Source organism: Talpa occidentalis, unplaced genomic scaffold (assembly GCF_014898055.3).
Source record: "Talpa occidentalis isolate TD23 unplaced genomic scaffold, MPIMG_talOcc4v2.1 talOcc4.14, whole genome shotgun sequence".
Taxonomy (NCBI): Eukaryota; Metazoa; Chordata; class Mammalia; order Eulipotyphla; family Talpidae; genus Talpa; species Talpa occidentalis.
Window position 1 is genome coordinate 11,391,082 of NW_023601433.1, and position 20,312 is coordinate 11,411,393.

A 20,312-nucleotide genomic window follows, 5' to 3' on the forward strand; every position below is an offset into this window, starting at 1 on the left:
ACTGACATACATAGTTTAATTTTCAAGGAAATCTTTCATGGTAGGTTGTATTATCTCATTTTAAATTGAGAAGACCATATGGTACGTGTACCTCTGGCATTGGGTACACAAAAATTCTGGGGTTCAGATAGGGTTCATGAAACATCTTATCGCTGCCTCTTCTCTCTCCCTGTAAATCCACTCTGAAGATTTGTTGTTCTCCTGGCCCTGGATGAAAACTTTGGCCCATGGATTTTCTGGTCTCTCCTTGGTAATAAAAACAGTTCTCTCTGGTCACTTTCTCAAGTCAACTTAAATTGCAAAATATTGTCTCAATTCAGTAATAAAAATAACGAGTTCCACTTAAGAACCCAAGTCCTGACCTTATTTAAAGTTGAGTCTGCTCTGCATTCTCTGGTGGGCTCAGAGTCTGCTTGGGGGGAGAGGGCCCATGATAAGCTTCTTTGAACTTTTACCACCGGGGTCTCCTTCCTTGGGTTTGGATAGGGGGAGAGGAATGGAGAACAGGAAAGTTCCCACTTGCTAGGTACTGATGTGGCTGTAGAATATAAGCTTTTATTGGGTCTTCTGGGTAGTTCAGGATGATTTTTCTCCTATAGCACTTTCATAGACTGTTTGGGGATACACACCCATCACCCCATCATATGCTGGGATTTCCTACCTGTAGGGGGTGGGAGATGTGCTTACTTCTATTTGTGACTGATGCTCCTTCTTCAGCTCCTGGGATACTGGTGGGTCACAGTCGTGGTCCCCTTAGCATAGTCTTCTCGGGCAGAACACAAGCCACCCTGCACTGATTCTCCGTCACGAATGGTCTGTATATTTCAATGTGCTCTGGAGATGCAGGCTGGTTTGGGTGCAGATATAGCTCTCTCGTTCTGCCATAAAGTCGTCATGCCCAGTGTGACTGTATTTGGAGATAGGGCCTATAAGGAGGTAACCCAAGGTCATATGAGGTCAATAGGGTGGGTCCCTGATCCAAGAGGATTAGTATCCATGTAAGACAAGATATCACAGCACCTGAACACCCTCTCTTTTCCCTTCTTTCTCCTTCTTTACTCTCTCATCCCCTTGCTCCCTCTCTCCTTCCCCAGGAACATCGGGAAAAAAAGGCCATGAGAGAACAAAGTGGCCCTCTGTAAGCCAGTGAGAGGACTCTCACCAGAAAGTAAACGCTGTTGGCCCTTGATCTGGGATTTTCATTCTCCAGAACGCGAGAAGTTCACTTCTGGTGCTTAAGCCACCCTGTCTGCAATATTTTGTTATGGTGGCCTGAGGAGACTAAGATACAGCCCATCTTGCAACTTTCAGATTTTGCTTTTTTTTTTTTAAAATTTTATTTATTTTTGTGTAGAAGAACTGGGGTATAGGCCAGAGGTGAGGGGGTGAGAGGATCCACCAGAGACAGAGTGGGGAACAGAACAGGCAGACTGACTGAAATACACTGCTGAGGGAGCAGTGGGGAGACAGGAGAGGTCTGCTGTCTGGGTCAGTTCCCTGGCCGGGAATCAAACTCAGGCCGCAGCAGTGATAGTGCTGAGACTTAAACCCCTACGCCATCAGGGAGGTGCCAGTTTTCAGATTTCTTGGGTAGGAGCCAGGGCCTAGTCTTCTAAGCCACCCAAACTTTGGGGTACATGCACTAAATCCTTGAAAGTTCCCAACATTGCCTCACCCATTCTGATGGGCAGGACTGGGATGAGGCTCACAAGATCTCCCCAAAGAAATCTTTCAGTCCTTGATGATTTAGACCCACAAAGTGAGTGAGGGCTTAAGACATATGTTGCTGGCTTTGCCACTTGGTTTGAGCATTTTGATCAGGCAGTGACTTACACATGCGGAATCTCTTGTACTGATATCAACCCACACTTCCATTTTTAATGCCATTTAACATGCAGCTGAGAAGATGCTAGATAAATGTCTTGAATCCAGCTCTCTTTAAGATTTATGGTCCTTCCACATTATGGGATTCACTGACCCTCTGAAAGGATTGTAGACACAGCGCACGAGGCAGGGCTGTGTCTGTCATGCTTATGGTGGGATCCTTTGACTTCCAAGGCACTTAGCGCAGAACCAACACTGCCATACAAATGGCAATGCCAATACAGTACCTGGCGCATGACAAGGGCCCAAAAACATCTGTTAAAAATGTTGAATGGCCCTGGAAAGACAGCTTTCCTGCACCAGAATGAGGGATGGGGAGTCATGTAAAGAAGCTGGGTCTTCTGGAAGGGCTGTGGAGGTTCTGGGGAAGGGGACCCCATGATACACAGCTGGGAAGTGTCTCTTCCTGGACATGTCCTGGGGGGCAGGTCAGGCCCAGTTCCTTTGTTCTTCCTGCTTTGTTCCACATATGAGCCACCTCCTTCACCCCTCAGGGGCTATAGCACAACTGGCCCCTGAAGGAGACAGCCCCTATTCAAGGACTGAGGAGGTTGGGGAGACCCAGTATCTCAGTCATCCTGGAGGAGAGGAGTCTCTGCCCCAGGCCCAGACATCAGAAAGGGCCCCAGTCTGTGATGTGATAGATCAAACTTGGCCTTTGTCCAAAGCAGAAAGAGAAAAACCAAGCAGTACAGTCAGGATAGGGACCGAAGGTCATCACTGCTTTGAGTCTCACCCCTAATGGGCTGTGTGACCTTGGCAAAAAGCCCTGTGCTTTAAACAAGTTGGAGAGGGGGGTCTGCTGGCTAATGCTTTGCATATGTATTTTGCAAGGAATATGAGACAGGCTCCATGAGGCATATTTTGAACTTGAGGGACAAACAGAACAAGCTATTTATTTTAGGAGCATGGCCTAACCAGTTCCTTCAGCTCAGCCCAGGAAGACCCCTGCTATCCTGGCAGGTCTCTCAGAAGCAAGAGTCTAATTAGGTGTCCTTTCTGGCCAGAGTCCTGGCCAGCCTGCTCTGGGCAGAAAGCAAGATGCGGTGGGTCTGGCTTCCGAGGTCCTGTGCATCTGACCACGCCATCTATTGTCCTCGGTCATTCATCCAGAAATCTGAGTCCTTCATCTGCACCAGGCCTGGTGCTGGGCCCTGGGGTGGGGGTGGGAGCCTTGGCGCCTCCATGTTCCTCTCCCATCACTGCTGCCTCGCAGCATCGTGTTCTGCAGCTTTCTGTCTGTCTGTGTTCCCTGAACAGCCTGTCCCTTCTGCTCGGAATGCCCTCTTCTCTCCTCTGTCTGCCAAGTCCTTATATCCCCTTCAAGCCTCCTCTCTGAGGCTTTCATGGACTCCATGAAGCACAGTGACTCCCCCTCTGTTCTTGCTGCAGTGAGTGGTAAAAACAAGCTCGCCCATGGCTTCTGCCTTCCCAGGGGGGAACGTGGCTGTGGCCATTTGTATGTAGAGTGATCGATGGCCTGGGATTACTCCTGATTATTCAGAACCAAACAAGACCTCATTTCAAGATGGCTTCACCCATAAATCTGCCTCAGGATCTGGACTCCGAAGCCAGCATTCCATCAACCCACACGGGGGAGGGGGAAGTTTTTATCTCTGATCTGGTCATGTGCGTGAGCCTCACGTGAGGCTGGGGTCCAGGGTGAGTAGAGCAGAGGTCCCAGAGACCCCAGGAAGCCTCATAGCAAGATAAGAGTAAATATTTTGGTGTTTGATTCCTTTGTTTTCTTTTCCAGAGGAGAGTCTGGTTTGTTTCCCACTAGAGAGCGCAGAGAGGGCCGGGGCAGCTGAGCGGGCTGGCTGGTGAGGCAGGGCAGGAGTGGCCTCCAGGCACCTGCTCAGACACAGCCCGGGACTCTTCTGTCCCCGTCCTGTGGCACCTGCCCATGTGGGCCAACAGGCCCCAGAATGTCCACCTGCGAGTCCTGACGGGACCACCCTCCTCTCATGCCCTGTGGTAAAATACAGCGTGTTGATGGAATACGTGAGTTAGAGTGAGAGCCAACAAGGCCCCCAGTGTCAAAGTGTAGAAAACAGAAGCCATAAGACACGGATGGCACATGTCCTCACAGCGAGGTGCATGGTTCTCTGGCCTTCCGGTGGCTCTCCCCTTCGGCTCTGGGGCAGATTTTAGAGCATCTCTAAATGACCAATGACCAGTGACCCAGCCCTGTCTTTGATGTCCACAAGCAGCCATAGACCACACAGAAACAATGCGCATAGTGTGTTCCAATAAAACTTTCTTTCTAACAACAGGCAGTGTGAAGGATTTGGCTGGTGGACCAGAGTTTGCGGATCCTTAGCTTTGAGTAGCAGGGTCCACAGGCAGGCATGGGCAGTGCAGGACAGGGCCAGAGGGGCAGCAGGTGCCTTGAGGGCATGCCGGGGGTGGGCTTGCGCAGGAAGCAGTGAAGATCTTCACAGGGCCACGTGGGGCTGGTGTGGTGGACAAAGGCAGTCAGCAGGCAGTCAGGAGGCCGCCGTGATGGGTCTGAATATGAAGCGTGTCTGCTGGGTATGGGGAGGACAGACAGACTGAAGAACATTAAAAAGACAGTTGTGACAAGACTTGGAGATGTCCTGGCCACAGCCTGATGCCCAGATTTCTGGCTTTTGTAAGAATGGGCAGATGCCAGGGCCTTTCACTGGGAACAACAGGCCTCAGGAGGGAACTTGAACGTGAGAACTGACATTCTATCGTGGGAGACTCTGGAAGAGGTTGAGACTTCTGCCATTTGTTCCATGAGCACTAACAGGTGACTTAAGCAGACCTGCAGGTGTGTCCGCTTCAGATCTTCGCCATGTTACTCTATTTTCTTTTTTAAAGATTTGTTTATTTATTTGTTTATACAAGCACTGGGCACAGTCAGAAGCGTGGGAGGGTGAGAGAATTCACCAGAGCCAGAGCAGGGAGCAGAGCAGGCAGAAGAACCGAAGTACACTGCTGAGGGGAGCAGAGGGCAGCAGGAGAGGTCTGCGCGCCATGTGGGACCCTCCTCCGGTGGCCGGGGAGCAGCCGGGGATTGAACCGATGCCTCAGAGGCTGAGGGCAGCTTCGCAACCCAGCGCTCAACTGCTGCGCCACAGGGAGGCCCATGTTACTCTATTTTCTTCCAGCATCTGCTGCCTGGTAGTTATTCATTTGGAGGTTGTCTGTCTTTTCTCTTTGGTTGCTTTGAAGGTGGCCTCTTCCGTCTTGATTTCTGTGGATTCCCTGTGCGGTATGAGGGGTGGATTTGTGTCTAGTTATTCTATTCACGAATTGCAGTATCTTTTGATATAAGGACGCGTCTTTCTTCAGTTCTTGGCCATCCTCTTACAGTCTCTGTTAAGGTAAGTTAGGAATCCTTGGCCATCTCTTGGATTCTCATCTCTGCAGCTCTTATCCTGTTAGACAAAAGTTGACACCCTTCAAGCCATTTTCACTCTCCCTTAATGGCATTTTCAATTTTCAGACTAATTCCTTTGTCTGTACTGCTTTGGGGCAACATTCTTCAATCCTGCTTCCAGTTCACGAATCCTCTGCTTGATTCCTTTGTCTCTATAAAGCTTATCCAGTGTTTTGAAGTTTTTTGCATTAATGACTTTGCTTGACAATTCCAAATCTTTCAGTTTGCTCTTTTTCTTATCTACTTGATTTTTTTTTCATGAGTTCCTATGTCCCTACGTCTTTGAAATGTCAGCGAGTTTTTTTTTTTTTTTAAGATTTATTTATTTATCCATACAAGAACCGGGTACAGGCCAGATTCGTGGGAGGGTGAGAGGATTCACCAGAGACAGAGCGGGGAACAGAACAGGCAGATTGACTGAAACACACTGTGGAGGGGAGCAGCGGGGGTGACAGGAGAGGTCTGCCCCGCTATGTGGAATTCTTCCCGGCCTGTCGGGATCAAACCCACGCTGCAGAGGCTGTGGACAGCTTCATAGTGCTGAGCTCAACCGCCTGCACCACCAGGGGAGGCCCGTCAGCTACTTCTTGATTTATCATTTTGAACGTCCTGAAAAGGCTATGTGCCCAGCTTACACCTGTACCTGGCCATAGGTACAGAGCCCTGCACACTCACCATGGGGAAGCTTGGTCTGGACTGAGAAAACCACGTAGGATTAGTGAATGTGGTCTGACCTGTCATCATACTTAGAAAACACAGGCAATGTCATTAGAAAGTGACATTTGTGATCAGTGCAGTGTCAGAGACAGGGCACTCATCTGAGGGGCTTGCAAGGGAGGCACTCAGACTTTGCGAGCTTAGATCAGAGACAGTGGATCTGATTTCTCCTTGGGCAGATTTGCTGTGATTTCTCTGGATGCTTGTCTTGCATCCAGAGCCAAGAACCCTATTATTTTTGAACTGACTTAAATATTTTTTTCCACATTTGGGCAGAGCCACTGATTTGCCAGGAGAGGAGTGCAGCAGCATATAGTTAGGGTTCTCTCACGACAGGGGACTCTGCACCACTCATCTTTCCCTCCACCCTACGTTGACCACACTGCTCAATAAAAGTTTATGGGCTTACATTGTAAAGCGGTTGTTTAATATGTGAGTCATGACATAAATAAATGCTATATACCATGACTTACATATTTGAAGGATGCTGCAGTTGCCTTGGGAGTCTTCTCTGATTGAGCGATGTGACTATTACTCCAGAGGACATAAGGACCCCCTGCAATTGCTTTAGGGCCATTATATAAGTCACAATAAACTGTCCCAAGTCAACCCTGTGATCACATTTCACAAGTGTGCACCCTGTGTGTATAAATTTGTTCATTAGCTCTATAGCGGATAAAAATGAATTGTAAGGTAATACATATGGCTGTATCATATACTATTATTATGAAAGACAATATTAGCAAGACCTGTTAACACATCAAATCAACCCTCTTGCAACATTTGCAAAAATTCCTGTTCCCTTTACTGTTATCCAATTTAATAAAACAGCATTTGGCTTCCACTGAGGTTTCCAAATCTTTCAGTATTTGATAGGTCAACAATTATAATTGCATGTTGACTTTGCATTATACTGGTTTAATGATGTGTTAATACACACCAATCCTTGGATGGGACTTCCAACATGGCTGTTTTATAACTATCAACTGGCATATTAAAACTAACCTCAGTGCCGAGAAGGCCAATTGCTGGAGATACCTCATTAGCAAGAGGTCTGTTGAACGTGTGATTGGCACACACAGAATTAAGCTGGAAGTGAGCGACCAGAGACCCCTAAAACATCTAGCGAACAGTTAGTGTGCAAGGATCCTGGGTGAGTAGAAATACTTCCTGGAGAAGTTTGCCATTTTCTGGAAACCTATGTGAGTGGGTCCTTGGTGCAATTTCCTCTGTGTATGATGGGGTCAAAATCAGAAGTGGATAATTGTCTGAAATTGGAGAGTGGGCAAGTGGATACAGCAGAACGTGGAAAGGTGGGGAGAGGGAAGGGAAGCGGATCTAGGGAGAGTAAAAGGAATAAATACTGGCACAGGAAATAGAAAGCAAAGCAACAAAATGGAGAGTATAAGGGAGAGAATTTTGGGGAGAGGCAGAGGGTGAGGTGGAGATGGAAGAAATACAAAGGCGCTACTGCAAAATTCAGGACACCTCTTATCCGTGAGCCTTAGTTAAGCCAAGCTTCATACTGCGTGTTTAACTGCTACAGATCGGGCTGTCTATAAATATCAGGGGTGGGTGGACCCCAAGGCAGCCCTGGTAGTGCGCTGACCCTTACCCCCATTTGGAAAGGAGTTTCACTTTGGTTTAACTGGACTCTTCCAATCAAGGAATTCTTTGATTCACTGGGTCATTTATATTTTTCCTATAGTTGGGAGGAGTTCCCTGACTTGGGTATCTAATCTTTCCAAGGGAAATCCCAGGAAATTCCAGGAGGAAAACCTTGTTTCTTGGTCATTTTTGAATACTTCTCCTGCAGTGCTGAAGCTTCTTGGGGTCTAGGAGGGGCTATTCTGAGGGCTTCAAAGCCAAGGAGACGACAATGAGGGCAGTAAGAGTGGTCCCTGGTGCAACCAGCACCCATGTCATACCCGATCCCAGACACAAATACTTGCCCTCACAACTCCATGAGCCACGTGGTGAAAGTTCTGTTCTAGCCATACCCACAGCAGCGCCACATCAAACTTTACAAAGATCCTCGCCAAGCTGCAGACATTGCCTCCTCAGTCTGTACCTCTCCTGTTCCAAAGATAAAATGAAAAGGAGAGAAAACAGTTTCTGTATCACCATGGCAACCACCTGAAAACACCTGTGGCAAGGAAGAATTTGAAAAGCTGCAAACATCTTGTTTTCATTGACTTGTAGCTAGCTGTCCAAATATGTAAGTATGAGCAAAAAAAAAAAAAAGAAAAGAAAAGAAAAAATCACTGGGCCTCCCCTGGTGGTGCAGCAGTTGAGCACTGGGCTGCAAAGTGCCTGCAGCCTCTGCAGCTCTGGCTCGATCCCTGGCCGCCGGCGAGGGTCCCACATGGCATGACAGACCTCTCCTGCCGCACCCGCTGCTCCCCTCAGCAGTGTATTTCGTCAGTCTGCCTGTTCTGCTCCCTGCTCTGGCTCTGGGGAATTCTCTCACCCTCCCGCTCTTCTGACTGTACCCAGTGCTTGTATAAATAAATAAATAAATCTTAAAAAAAAAAATCATTGACTTTAGAGTACACTTTTATTACCCAGTATATACATCTTCTGGTGTCACCCCAAATTATTCTGAAAAGAATCTAAAAAATGTAAGTTGAAATTCTCCAAGGGTAAGTGCATAATCCTGCTTAGCTTAACGATGGGTATGTGATCTGAGAAAGTCACAGCTAGGCGATTTTGTCATGTGAATGCCACAGAGTGTAATTACACAGACCAGAAGGGATATACAGCCTACTACACCTCAAGGCTGCATGGCATAGCCGATTGTTAATAGTTAAGTGACACATGACTGTCTTCACTTAGCCTTGTGAAAACATGTGAACATGTTTTCTGCCTTGGTGAAACTTATTTTCTAGGTGGGAAAAAAGGCAAGTAAAACATTCACAAGAAGGTCAGTTGACAAACCCACAAGGAAGCCACCACCCGGGTGGCAGCTCCCTCTCACTCTGTTGTCTGGGATGCCAGGTTTGTCTGCCCAGCGGGGCTGTGGGCTCCTAAGCAGGTCTTGTTCCTTTGCGTTCTCTGTGTTCAGGAAGTGCCAGTTCCTAACAGAAGCCCATTCAACACTCACTGATGGCAGTGGATCAGGAGTCACGGCAGGGAGAACTTCTTAATTTCATCTACAATCTGGAATCCTCGGGGGTCACTCAGGAATTCAGGCTGCTTAGGAAGAAATGACAAAGCGTTGGGGCAGCTAGAAGTTAGCTGCTAGAGATCAGACCTCTCAGAGAAAGACGGAGAAATTGCCAGCAGCTGGCTGAATGAGAATGAACACAATCTGCAGTCTCCTGGCAACCTGGGGGCTGGGGGCCGTTTGTTGTCCGTAAAACAAAAGGTCTTTATTGCTGAAATTTCTGGGTGTTGCTGCAACATGAAAAGGAAATGCAGAGCTCCAAGTTTATAGGTGGGAGCTGTTTCTCCTTGAGGCTAGGGCGGGATGAAACTCCCACTCCAGGAGCAGGAATTGTCCTACCCCGCTCCATGTCGGGCTGTGGCCGTCCTGGGATGGTGGTGGGGTGTCCTTGCTGTGTCCCCCATCTGGGTGGCCAGCAAGGCCTCTGGCTCATCACTGCAAGGGCAGAGAGGTTATTTGGATTGTCAGTAGGGAGAAGCTGGGAGCTAAAGATCGGGGAGGTGTGACTGCAGGGAGCAGGTATCCATCTCGCAGAACTGGGGCTCTCTGCACCAGGGGTGGCTGCACCACCCTGGAACCAGGTGGCTTCACCAGATGCTCTGTGTAGACCTTCCTCTCTCCATTCAGTGTTTTGCAACCACACAGGGGTATGGCCCAGGACGGAATGACTTGCTAGCCCTCGCCTGGGGAGAAGCCCCCAGCCCTGCCCCCCGCACCCCCACCAGAGCTGCATTTACCAGTGACCTGTGACACTGTCCACAGCTGTGGTCAGCAGGCTGAGACTTCCTTGAGTCCAATTCCCAGGCCAGCTACGTGACCAATGTGGGGGAGGGGAGGAGGGGCCAGCCCAGCCCCCCACCCCATGTCAGCCCACAAGGACTGCTTTTCATCTTTTACTTCACAGACAGCTGAAAATTGTTATGGAAAAACATTTTATTAAACATATTCAACTTGCTTCCAATGAAATGATTAATTTTTCATTTACAATGGTGTCCAATGTTTGTCTTCTGCTCTTTTTTTTTTCTTTCATAACCATCACCAAAAGTACAATGAAGATACCACGGCTACAGTATGTAATGTAAGTTAGCTAGTGGAGAATATATACATTTGCCTCTGAAATAAAGAGAGCAGAGCGGTGAGAGCGTCATGTTCTTTCTCTCCCTGTGTCTGGTAATGACAAGCCCTGGTCAGCCAAGAGGGGTTCGTTTGCACCAATGAAAAGAGCACCGTGAGACTCTGAGCTCCTCACACGCTTGTGGCACCAGAAGGGTACAGTACACAGGTTGACAGTACAGGGTGTTCTTAACCATGAAAGAACGTCAAGCGGATTTAAGGTCTTCTGAGGAGAGAGTGCCCCAACGGCTTCAGCGACACCCATCACTGCCTGTGCCAGCCACCGGAGGATGGCTGGGAATTTCTGAGCAATGAATGGCTGAGCCACGCGCACTCAGAAAGACAGACTCTGGAGAACCATGGGGAGTGAATAGAGTCTGAATCCATCATTTGCATTCTGAGGCCATGGGGGTCTTGCCATGGGCCAGGTCTTACTCTGAAGATCCTAGGCCTGAGTTTGAGTCCTCAGAGGGTTGAAAAAGCACCAGGAGGGTGTGGGGGCCTTTCAGAGGCACTGGAGAAGGTGCGTGCCCAGCTCAGGTGGGCTCAGAGGCCAGCAGGCCCGGCGCCCTGGGTTTCTTAGCTCACAGTCCAGCTCTGCTGCTCAGAAGCTGCGATCTTTCTGTCATTTTGTGGTGAAGCGCAGCCCATTTGGGGCTAGGAGAAAACTAGTTCTCCAATAATCTGTGGGTTTTGTGGAATGGGGGCTTGGGATTCTGCAGGTGGCCAAGCCTGAGTTGGGGAGGATGAGTTTGGGGACCGGCCCTGGGGCAAGTGCTGGCAGTTTGGGGGCAGGGGCTGGGTGCCCCTCGTCCTCCCCACAGAGCACCTGACAGGTTGCTCAGCACTGCTGCTTGATTCATGTGGAACTGAAGAAATTCCCTGCCATGCAGCCACCTCTGACTCTGGGGTATTAAAACTGCAAATAGCACAGAGTGTGGCAGGGTTGAGAATGCAGACAGCAGAGAGTGGCTTCTTTTCCCCGTTTCTGATTTAAGCTAACCCTAAAGTTGTGACATCAAAAGAACAAAAACAGATACATAAACACAGTACCAATAAATCCAGAAGCACTGGGAGACGTGCCAGGGACATGCACCTAAGTGAGACCCCCACGGTACCAAGGTGGGGGTGGGTGGGCTCTCACAGTAAAGTCCTTGAACAAAAAGCACCCATCAAACACCCACCAAGTTGGCAAACAAAATAGGCCTCCTGGCATCTAGGGTCCCTGCTCCGGGGCAGTAGGGTCCTGCCATCTTCACCTGGCAAGGACAGGCTTCTGTTGCGAGGGGGGTGGGCATGCTAGGAGGGAGAGACTCTTGCATTTCTGAGCATTGCTGTTGTCCCACTGAGAACATGGTCAATGGTGACAGGGTGACAGCAGTGGGCACTGTGGGGTCTGGGCTGGGGACAGGATGAGTGGCTGTGCAGGGATTCGGGCTGGTGACACCATCCGTGTTCCTGGCCCAGTAGGCTGACCAGCCCCTGGAGGAAACTTTCCCTGGGCCAGGCCTTACTCTGAAGATCCCAGGGCTGAGCTTGAGTTCTCAGAGGGTTGAAAAAGCACCAACTTCAGAGAGATGGCCAAGGTCACTGGGATGCTACTTGCGAGATGCAAAGCTTTATGGCTAGCAGAGAGGCCCCCGGAAGGCGGAGCAGGAGCTCCCGAGACCCCTGGCCAAGCGGCCCTGAGCGCACCTGTAAGCCAGGAAGCAATAATCCCATTGCCAAAATGAGCATGCGTCCAGTCTCATAGCACCTTGAAGAAAGCGGTGGGCAGCAGAGATCTGAAAACGAGATGCCTCCCCAGTTCGAAACTGCCAGAACATGTGGCCCTGGCACCCGTTGGATGACACAGACTCAAGCTCTCAGGATGGAACTTCTGAGCCCCAGGAGCTAGAGAACAGGCCCGCAGAGACGGGCGGAGGCCAAGCACTGATTCGCGGGGTGTGGCCGGGCTCCGGCACCCCAGCCTTCTGTCCGTCTGCCCAGGGTGTGGCCGGCTTTCAGAATAAAGCCCGCTTTAGCCTAAAATGTCTCCTTTTTGGGTTATTATTCCCCCTGTGGTACATCAAGCACCAAAATTCAGACGTTGAAAGAAAGCCAAGACAGAAGCACCAGACGTCATCTCTCCCTCTGACAAGAGTCTGCCGGAGGTGTTCCCTTTGAGGTACATGGAACCTTAGAAGTGACAATTACTTTGTGACTGAGGCCTATTTTTTCCTTACTGCAGAAAGCCATCCAGTGGCTGTTAATATATTAAGTACAAAAGCACCAGCGGCCAACGTCAAGTCTACTCTCAAGGTCTACACAGTCGTTCGGAGTCTCGGGACAGCCTGGGAGTGGCGTGGCCTGGGGCCCTGGCCACGGGACTGGCGTGCTCGCGGTGGGTGGGCTTCCAAGTAGCCTTGTCATCAGGGCTCAGACCTCATGTCAGAGTGTCGCTCAGGGACCTCCGGGCCGGGTGTCAAGAGCTCGGTGGTGGTGGCGGCTGGCGCATCTTATTGGCATAGAAGTCCCTGCACGTCTGGCAGCAGCGCTGGTACCACCGCATGTCCTGACACAGGTTCTTCTCTCGGATGACCCGGCAGTACACTGTCCACTGGTCCCGCGTGCACTTGTAGGTCAGGGCGGCTAAGGAGGCGATGGGGAGAGAAAGCCCAGGGGTTACGGATAGCATGGAGGGCACGGAGCAGGCCTGGCAGGGGGCTGGGCCCTGGGGCTGCCTCGCCCACGTGCACCTGCAGCCGGGCACAGACTCAGGAATCAGGGACCCTGCCAGGGAGGCTGGCAGGTTGCTTTCTTCTACGGAGGATACACCTTGGTAGAGTGTGCTTGTCTGGCTTCTGAACTAAATGGCAGTGAATGCTATTTTGTGGTAGAGGATGCCAGCACTGTTGGCATTTATGAAACATTTATAAAACATTTATGAATGGCACAGGGCAGTGGGTGTCAGAAGACCTGCAAAAGTACAGGGACACAGCACATACAAGTGGCCTGCATCTCCTGCAGGGTTTTGGTGGTGCAGAACAAGGCCCCGCCCAAGATACCAAGGAGGTTTGGACTTGCAAAAACCTTGGGGGACCCTCTCCAAGTTCAGATCTCCCCAGTGAAGGTGCCAAGAAATCCCCTTCATAGTGGTGATGCTCCCACATTAGGGAAAAGGGCTACCGATGGGGGTATGCCCTAGGGATTTCTCTTTGGAAAAGTAGAAACTCTGTGCAAAGGAGTCATCAGGTCAGTGTTAAATGTCCCTCTTCCTCATGCCACCGCCGGCCTGGGGCACGGCCTGGTAAGAACAGATTCGGAGCACCAGGGCCAACCCACTCTCTGCCAAATTAAAAGTCTGCAAATCAGCAACACCTGTCTTCTCAAGCGTCAGCGCAGGGAACATCCCAGGTGCACAACACCAAGGCTTTGCGGATGACACCCCTAGACCTTTCATTTCTAGAAGACAGCCCCTCCCTCGACTCTCCTCATGGACGAGAATCCTCGAACATTTTCCCATGTGCCCATTTGTTGGCAGAGAGGTTAGTGGGATGAGACTGCAATTAGCAAACAGCTTTCATAAGGCAAGGGATGAAATCCCACCACCGAAACCTCCAATCTTCTACAGAACTGCCCAATGTTGGCCTCTCTAGGGCCAGGAGGGAGCCTCTGGCAGCGGGGACTCACCAACCATGGGGCACAGCATGCCCAGCAGCTGGGGGCCACTCACCGAGGCGAGGGGAGGTGATGGTATTCACATTGATCTTGTCGTTGCAGACCTCCTGGTGGCACTGTCTGTAGGCAGCTGGCTTGGCGAGGGCAGGGCACTCGTTGCCATGGCGCCCGGTGACCTTGTGCATGCACTGGACCACGCGGGACTGTAGGCCCTTCCCACAGGTGGATGAGCACTGCGGAGACAGGGACAGCCTGAGTTGGGGCGGGGGTGGGGGGCACTCCTGGGCCACAATGCAGCCCCTACATGTCATTCCCAGGTGACTGAAATTGCAGGATGAGAGGGACTGGCTGCCTACAGCTGCCTGATGGGTTATTACTGTTCAAGATTTTATGGTATTATGGACTCGATGTTTGCAGTCCCTCCCCACCCACACCTTGGAGCCCTAACCCCCAGTGGCATGATATTTGGAAGTGAGGCCCTTGGGAAGTATCTGGGTTTAGTTGAGGTCATGAGGGTGTGGCCCTGGGATGGGATTCATGTCCTTAGAAGAAGAAGAAAGAGACCAGAGCTCTCTTCTCCCTGCGTGGACACAGGTGAAGGCGGCCCTCAGCAGGCCAGGAAGCCTCATCGAGACATGGACTGGCCAGCGCCTTGACCTTGCACTCCTAGCTTCCAGAACTGTGAGAAATAAATGTCTGTTGTTTAGGGCCTCCAGCCTGCAGTATTTCATTGCAGCAGCCAGAGCTGAGACGAGGCAACTGCTGAAGTGTTAGGCTGGCTGCGTTTCACTCCTACCTTCTACCCTCATTGCAAGCAGAGAGTGGCACCCAAGAGGAACTGGGCCTGATGACCAGGGGGTCTTCTATTTATTTATGCATACAAGAACTGGGGCACAGGCCAGAGGTGCAGGGGGTGAGAGGATTCACCAGAGAGAGTGGGGAACAGAATTGGCAGATTGACTGAAATACACTGCTGAGGGGAGCAGTGGGCGAGTCAGGAGAGGTCTGCTGCACCATGTGGGTAGCTCCCTGGCTGGCCGGGTATTGAAGTCTGCTGCAGAGGCTGTGGATAGCTTCACAGTGTGGTGCTTAACCCTGAGTGCCACCAGGGAGGCCCCAATCAGGGGGTCTTCTATAATGAATGGGGTTGAGTTTCCCACAAGCCTGGAGGGTTGAAACCAGAACTAAGTAAAGAAAATAAGGAATTTTTAAAAAAAAACCTCTCCAGGTTGCAGTGGGGCAGCCAGAGGTGAGAACTTGAAACCTGCCCTTAATTTCCCAGTGTCCCCTGTGAAGCGTAAAGAGGCTCTTTTCTCACAAGTATCCTGTGCTGGGAGAATACACGCTCGTGTGGGCCTTTCCGGGGCTGGTGCCTGCAGGACTCAGCCCCGGGCCTCCCCCCACTGACTCCGCAAAGTCTGTCATCACCCAGAAGCCTGACCTTGGTGACTGGTTCACCTTGGCAAGGACCTTGACTCCTTGCCTCTCCCAGCTGTCAAACCACCCCTGTAAATAACACTAGATCCCAAAGATGTTCTGACAATTAACTAAAGAGTTGGTGACCATCTTGGTGAGAGGAATGTTTGATATGTGCGGGAGTCCTGGCTCCTTGAGACGGGCACAGTGGGGTCTCCTCACAGATTCTGGGGTAAGCAGGAGACATGACGCAGGATGGACCTTCATGCAATGCAACCACCCATGTTCCCACAGGGCTGTTCCTGGAGGGGCAGCTGGGGCAGAGGGAGAGAGGGGAGAGATAGAGAGGACACCCTTACAGTAACTCCATTTGTTCTGATTCTGAAAGGCACTTGGCTGGTGAAATGTCAACAGCTCTTCAAAGGCATTTTTGACAGATTTCTCCCCAGACTTGGCCTGAGTAATGCAAACCTCAGAAGCTGTTGAAACCTGAATAGCAGGTTTAAACAATAATGAAAATCCCCACTGTCTTTGCTCCAGTCTAGAAACTGGAAATGCTTTCATAGACAGACAGACAGACAGACAGACACACATACACACACACACACACACACGCGTGCTTCAATCAAACTTCTCAAGCTGCTTTTCCATCCCATCCTCGGCCTTAGCTTTGGGTTTCCCCATCCCCCTGACTTTACAGCCTTCCACCCTATAGATTCTGGGAACCCAAGGCCAACATGACTCCCGATGACCTCCAAGAGCCGGTTATCCCAAGAGCTCTTGATTCTGGTTGGCAAAACTGGGGCCTGGAGGAGACAGCAGGAGCTGCCAGTTTGTTGTCTTAGCTTTCCCGCCAGCAACTCTGCAGCACTGGCGCTGACACAAGGGGGCCCACTGCTGAGGCCTTGTACCTAGGCCTGTCTCCCTCCCAGAAACACAGGAAGGCCTCAGAGAGCCTTGTGGGGAAGGCACCCACACAGCAATATTGTGGGGAGAGGCTCTCCTTGACTTCATCCCTGGGTTCTGTTGCTTCTTTTGGGAGTGCCATCTCCTCAGTACAGCGGGAGATGTCTGGGCTCAGATGGGGAGACCTGGTCAGCCAGACCAGCCCCTCCACTGGCCTCCCTGCGCAGGAAGTCGCTGGTTGCTTTGATCTTTGCAGTAAAAGGGAACGTTTACATTTAACATGGAGCGCCAACAGTTTTCTCGAAAAACCCATCTATTATCATCCCTCCAGAAGAAGTTGCTTCTAATTAGAAACATCCCACCATTTCAGGCGTGATGAATGCCTCTGGTTAAAAGTCAGGCAGTTCTAGGAAGAAACACAATGTCTTCCTCTCTCATGTGAGGTGACATCTCCCTCCCCCTGGGTTGAGGAGTCTGTGGACCCAGTCCTGAGGGGGAGACATGGATGATTTGCACTGATCTGGAAACAGTTAGCACCCTGGAGGGCAGGCAGCTGTGGTCATCTCAGATTCTATCAAAGCCTGGGCAGCCCTGATAAGACTGAGTCAGAGCAGATTGGAACAGACTCTCCCTGGTGACTGAGCAATGTTCAATGGTGTGAGCACTGGTGGTGGATTAGAGGCAGAAGAAAGGGTTTAGCTGGCGAAGACTTAATCCCACCTACTAGCACCTTGAAAGCTCTCATCTCTGAGAAGCAGGCAGGGCCAGAGTTAGGTCCCCACTGCAGAGAGAGACACCGAGGGTCAGAGAGGTGACCACATATTAAGAGGTGGGACAGCATCGTAACTCGGCCCCTGGATGCCTCTATCATGTGACCCCAAGTTCAGTGGCATTTCTGCAAGAACCTTCCGATAAAGTTTCTCCTCCAATGTCAGGTTCATGCCCATAGTTCCCCAGTAAGTTCTCTGACATTCATGTGTTGGTTTTTGGAGAAACTGAACTGTTGGTCTTGGTTCTCGTGTTTTGGTCAGATTTTCCAATCAGGGAATAAATAGGATGGAGGTGCTTTTTGGTATTCCCCAAATTCACTGCTGTCCAGATGCTGCATTTCAGCACAGCCAGCAAGTGAGAACCTGAGAAATTTGGCTTTTACGCAGGCCAAGGGTCTGGAGGCTTTTGTATTCGGACTTGTGAGGGTGGCGTTTCCGCAAGAACCAGGTCCCGATAAATTTTGCTCTCCAACACTCAAACTATTCCTCTTTGCAGAAAGCAGCCGCACAAACCAAATTACCTGCCTGGGTGAGGCAGGTGAGTGGAAGCGTGACATGGCTGTGAGGAGCCCGGGGGTGGGGGGTGGGGGGCAGCCCCTGGTCACGCTGCTACATGGTCAAGTTGCCAGCTTTCTGTAGAGAGGCCAGAGCCTAAATTTTCAGGTGAAATTTTCCCATTTGAAATGTTAACCCTTTATGTTCTAAATGTTTAAGATACTATGTGGGTCCTGCAGAAGCCAGAGGCCCTCGAGCCCCTGGTTTGCAGCCTGTGAGTGAAGAGAAAGCAACAGAGTTTCGAGGTGCTAAACCCATGAGGAAACACCATCACGCTCTGTGTTCTCATTGGGTAGCTTTAGAAATGGTGCTGTTTGGGGGAAAAGCCTTTCCAGAAGTTGGATGATTCTCACATGTCACTGTGGTACTTCTGGCCATCCCCAGTAAATGGGCGTCAGGCAAAGATGCCAGGAGAATGCGTAAAGAAAGGTTAGACAGGGCCTCCCCGGTGGCGCAGCGGTTGAGCGCTGGGTTGCGAAGCTGCCCGAGGCCTCTGCAGCACCGGTTCAATCCCCGGCTGCTCCCCGGCCACGGGAGGAGGGTCCCACATGGCGCGCAGACCTCTCCTGCCGCCCGCTGCTCCCCTCAGCAGTGTACTTCGTCATTCTGCCTGTTCTGCTCCCTGCTCTGGCTCTGGTGAATTCTCTCACCCTCCCGTGCTTCTGACTGTACCCAGTGCTCGTATAAATAAATAAATAAATAAATAAATCTTAAAAAAACAAAAAAAAGAAAGGTTAGACAGCAAGGCTTCTTTCCCTCTTGTGATGGCTGTAAAGCAGCTGCTCCCATGGGGGTGGCTCACATGCTCTCTGAGATGGCTCATCCCTTCTCCTACCCCAAGCGTCCTGACCCACCCCCACAACCTCCAGGCACCCTCCCGAGGGTCCTGGAAGTGAATGGACTCCCTGCTTGCCCTCACACCCCTCCTCCTTGTTGCCAAAGTTCCCACAGGCTTAGAGATTCTCTCCATGGCTGGGTGGTCTAGTCCACTGCAGGATGCTGGGGTGCAGCGGGCATGCTGCATGGATGGCAGACAGGAACCTACAGCACCCCCCTTTGTGTTTTGGGGGTATTCAGCTTCCTTCCTATTGCACAGGCACGAGGTGGTGCAATCACTGGCAGGTACAGAGTTTGCAGACTGGGCTCACCTTATTGAGGGCTGACTCCCTGCCTCTTGGGGACCTTGAGCCCCCCGGGAGGGATGGAGATGCAAATGCGCTGGACTCACCTTGGACCAGTCCCCAGTTTTCCACTCGTAGCAGCCAGAGTAGTCCTGGCACTCCTGCTCAGCCCGCGGCCTCGTGGACGCATCGCATTTCCCTTGGGAGTTGGTACACGTCACCTTCCGCTTCTGTGTCCCTTTACCACAGTTGGCAGAACACTGCAAGACACGGTTTGGACATTTAATCTGGTGCAATTCAGCTCGAATCTACCTCTCCCCATTAAATCCACACGCCAGACCCAGTGCCAGAGGTGGGGTTGCTGTGCTTGCATCTTCAAAAAGCTCTTGGCCTTTGAGAGCCTGATGGACATCGTCCCAGCTGGGATGCTGGTCAAGTGGCCAGTGAAGGGACAGGGTCACAGGAGTCAGGAGTGGGATGAACTTGGGGCATTCAGCAGGTCAAAGTAGGGGAGTGGAATTTAGCGGCCCATTGCCAGGTTCAAAAGACCAATACGGGGCCTCCCTAGTGGTGCAAGGGGTTAAGCACAGCACTATGAAGCAATCTGCAGCCTCTGCAGCATGAGTTCAATCCCAGGCCGGTCAGGGAGCTACCCACATGGCGCAGCAGACCTCTCCTGTCTTGCCCACTGCTCCCTTCAGTAGTGTATTTCATTCAGTCTGCCTGTTCTGCTCCCCACTCTGTCTCTGGTGAATCCTCTCACCCCCTGCATCTCTGGCCTGTACCCCAGCTCTTGCATGCATAAATAAATCTTTTAAAAAAAAAGACCAACATAGTGGATGAGTCCAAAGGCAAATGATGTTGGGCTCATGATGGGGTGGGGGACAGGGGTGGGGCAGGGGGATCAGGAGAGAAAACTGAAGCAAAGAGGTCTGAGGCCCCCTCCCTGGTGGTGCAAGCAGTTAAGATGCAGCCTATGAAGCTGTCCACAGCCACTGCAGCACGAGTTCCATACCCAGCTGGCCAGGGAGCTACCCACATGGCACAGCAGACCTCTCCCGTCTCTCCCGCTGCTCCCCTTAGCAGTGGGTTTCAGTAGATCTGCCTGTTCTGCTCCCCACTCTGTCTCTGGTGAATCCTCTCACCCCCTCACACCTCTGGCCTGTACCCCAGTTCTTGTATGCATAAATAAATCTTTTTTTTTTAAAGGGGGGGGGGCGTCTAAGGCCCTGCTCTTCCAGCCCATGTGCTCTGCCAGAATGAAACTGACTGGTGCAGATTCCATTTCAGCATCTGGATCAGAGACACAGGTAGAGACAGAGAGGTAGTTCTTTAAATCTTGCTCCAATAATCTTGCATTTTCTAGTACTGATAGCTGATAATATCAGGCTTGGGTATTTTGGTAGGGAATCTTTTTTTTTTCCTATAAGAAAGAGCCTGAGCGGAAAATTTATGGTTTTGATCTGCTTGGAGCATAAATCTTGCTTGGATCAAAAGCCAGGTGATAAAGTCCCTAAGGCTCATGGTGGGGCGAAAGGGGGAGCAGCTGTATCTGCCCCTCCATGTTTCCCCCTCTCCCCAAAAGATCTTTGAAT

At 50.9% G+C, this 20,312-nt stretch overlaps 1 protein-coding gene across 1 annotated transcript in view; it reads right to left on the reverse strand.

Annotated features, from left to right (window-relative positions):
- Nucleotides 1-10,072: 10,072 nt before the first annotated feature.
- ADAMTS17 (ADAM metallopeptidase with thrombospondin type 1 motif 17) overlaps nt 10,073-20,312 on the reverse strand; it is a 239,828-nt gene continuing 229,588 nt past the window's right edge. Inside the window, exons 21-23 of the mRNA XM_037510070.2 lie at nt 18,825-18,977; nt 14,005-14,182; nt 10,073-12,920 (exon numbers count right to left, since the gene is read on the reverse strand). Coding sequence (XP_037365967.1) covers nt 12,754-12,920; nt 14,005-14,182; nt 18,825-18,977 — 498 coding nt within the window. The 3' untranslated portion in view covers nt 10,073-12,753. The remainder of the gene's footprint in view (nt 12,921-14,004; nt 14,183-18,824; nt 18,978-20,312) is intronic.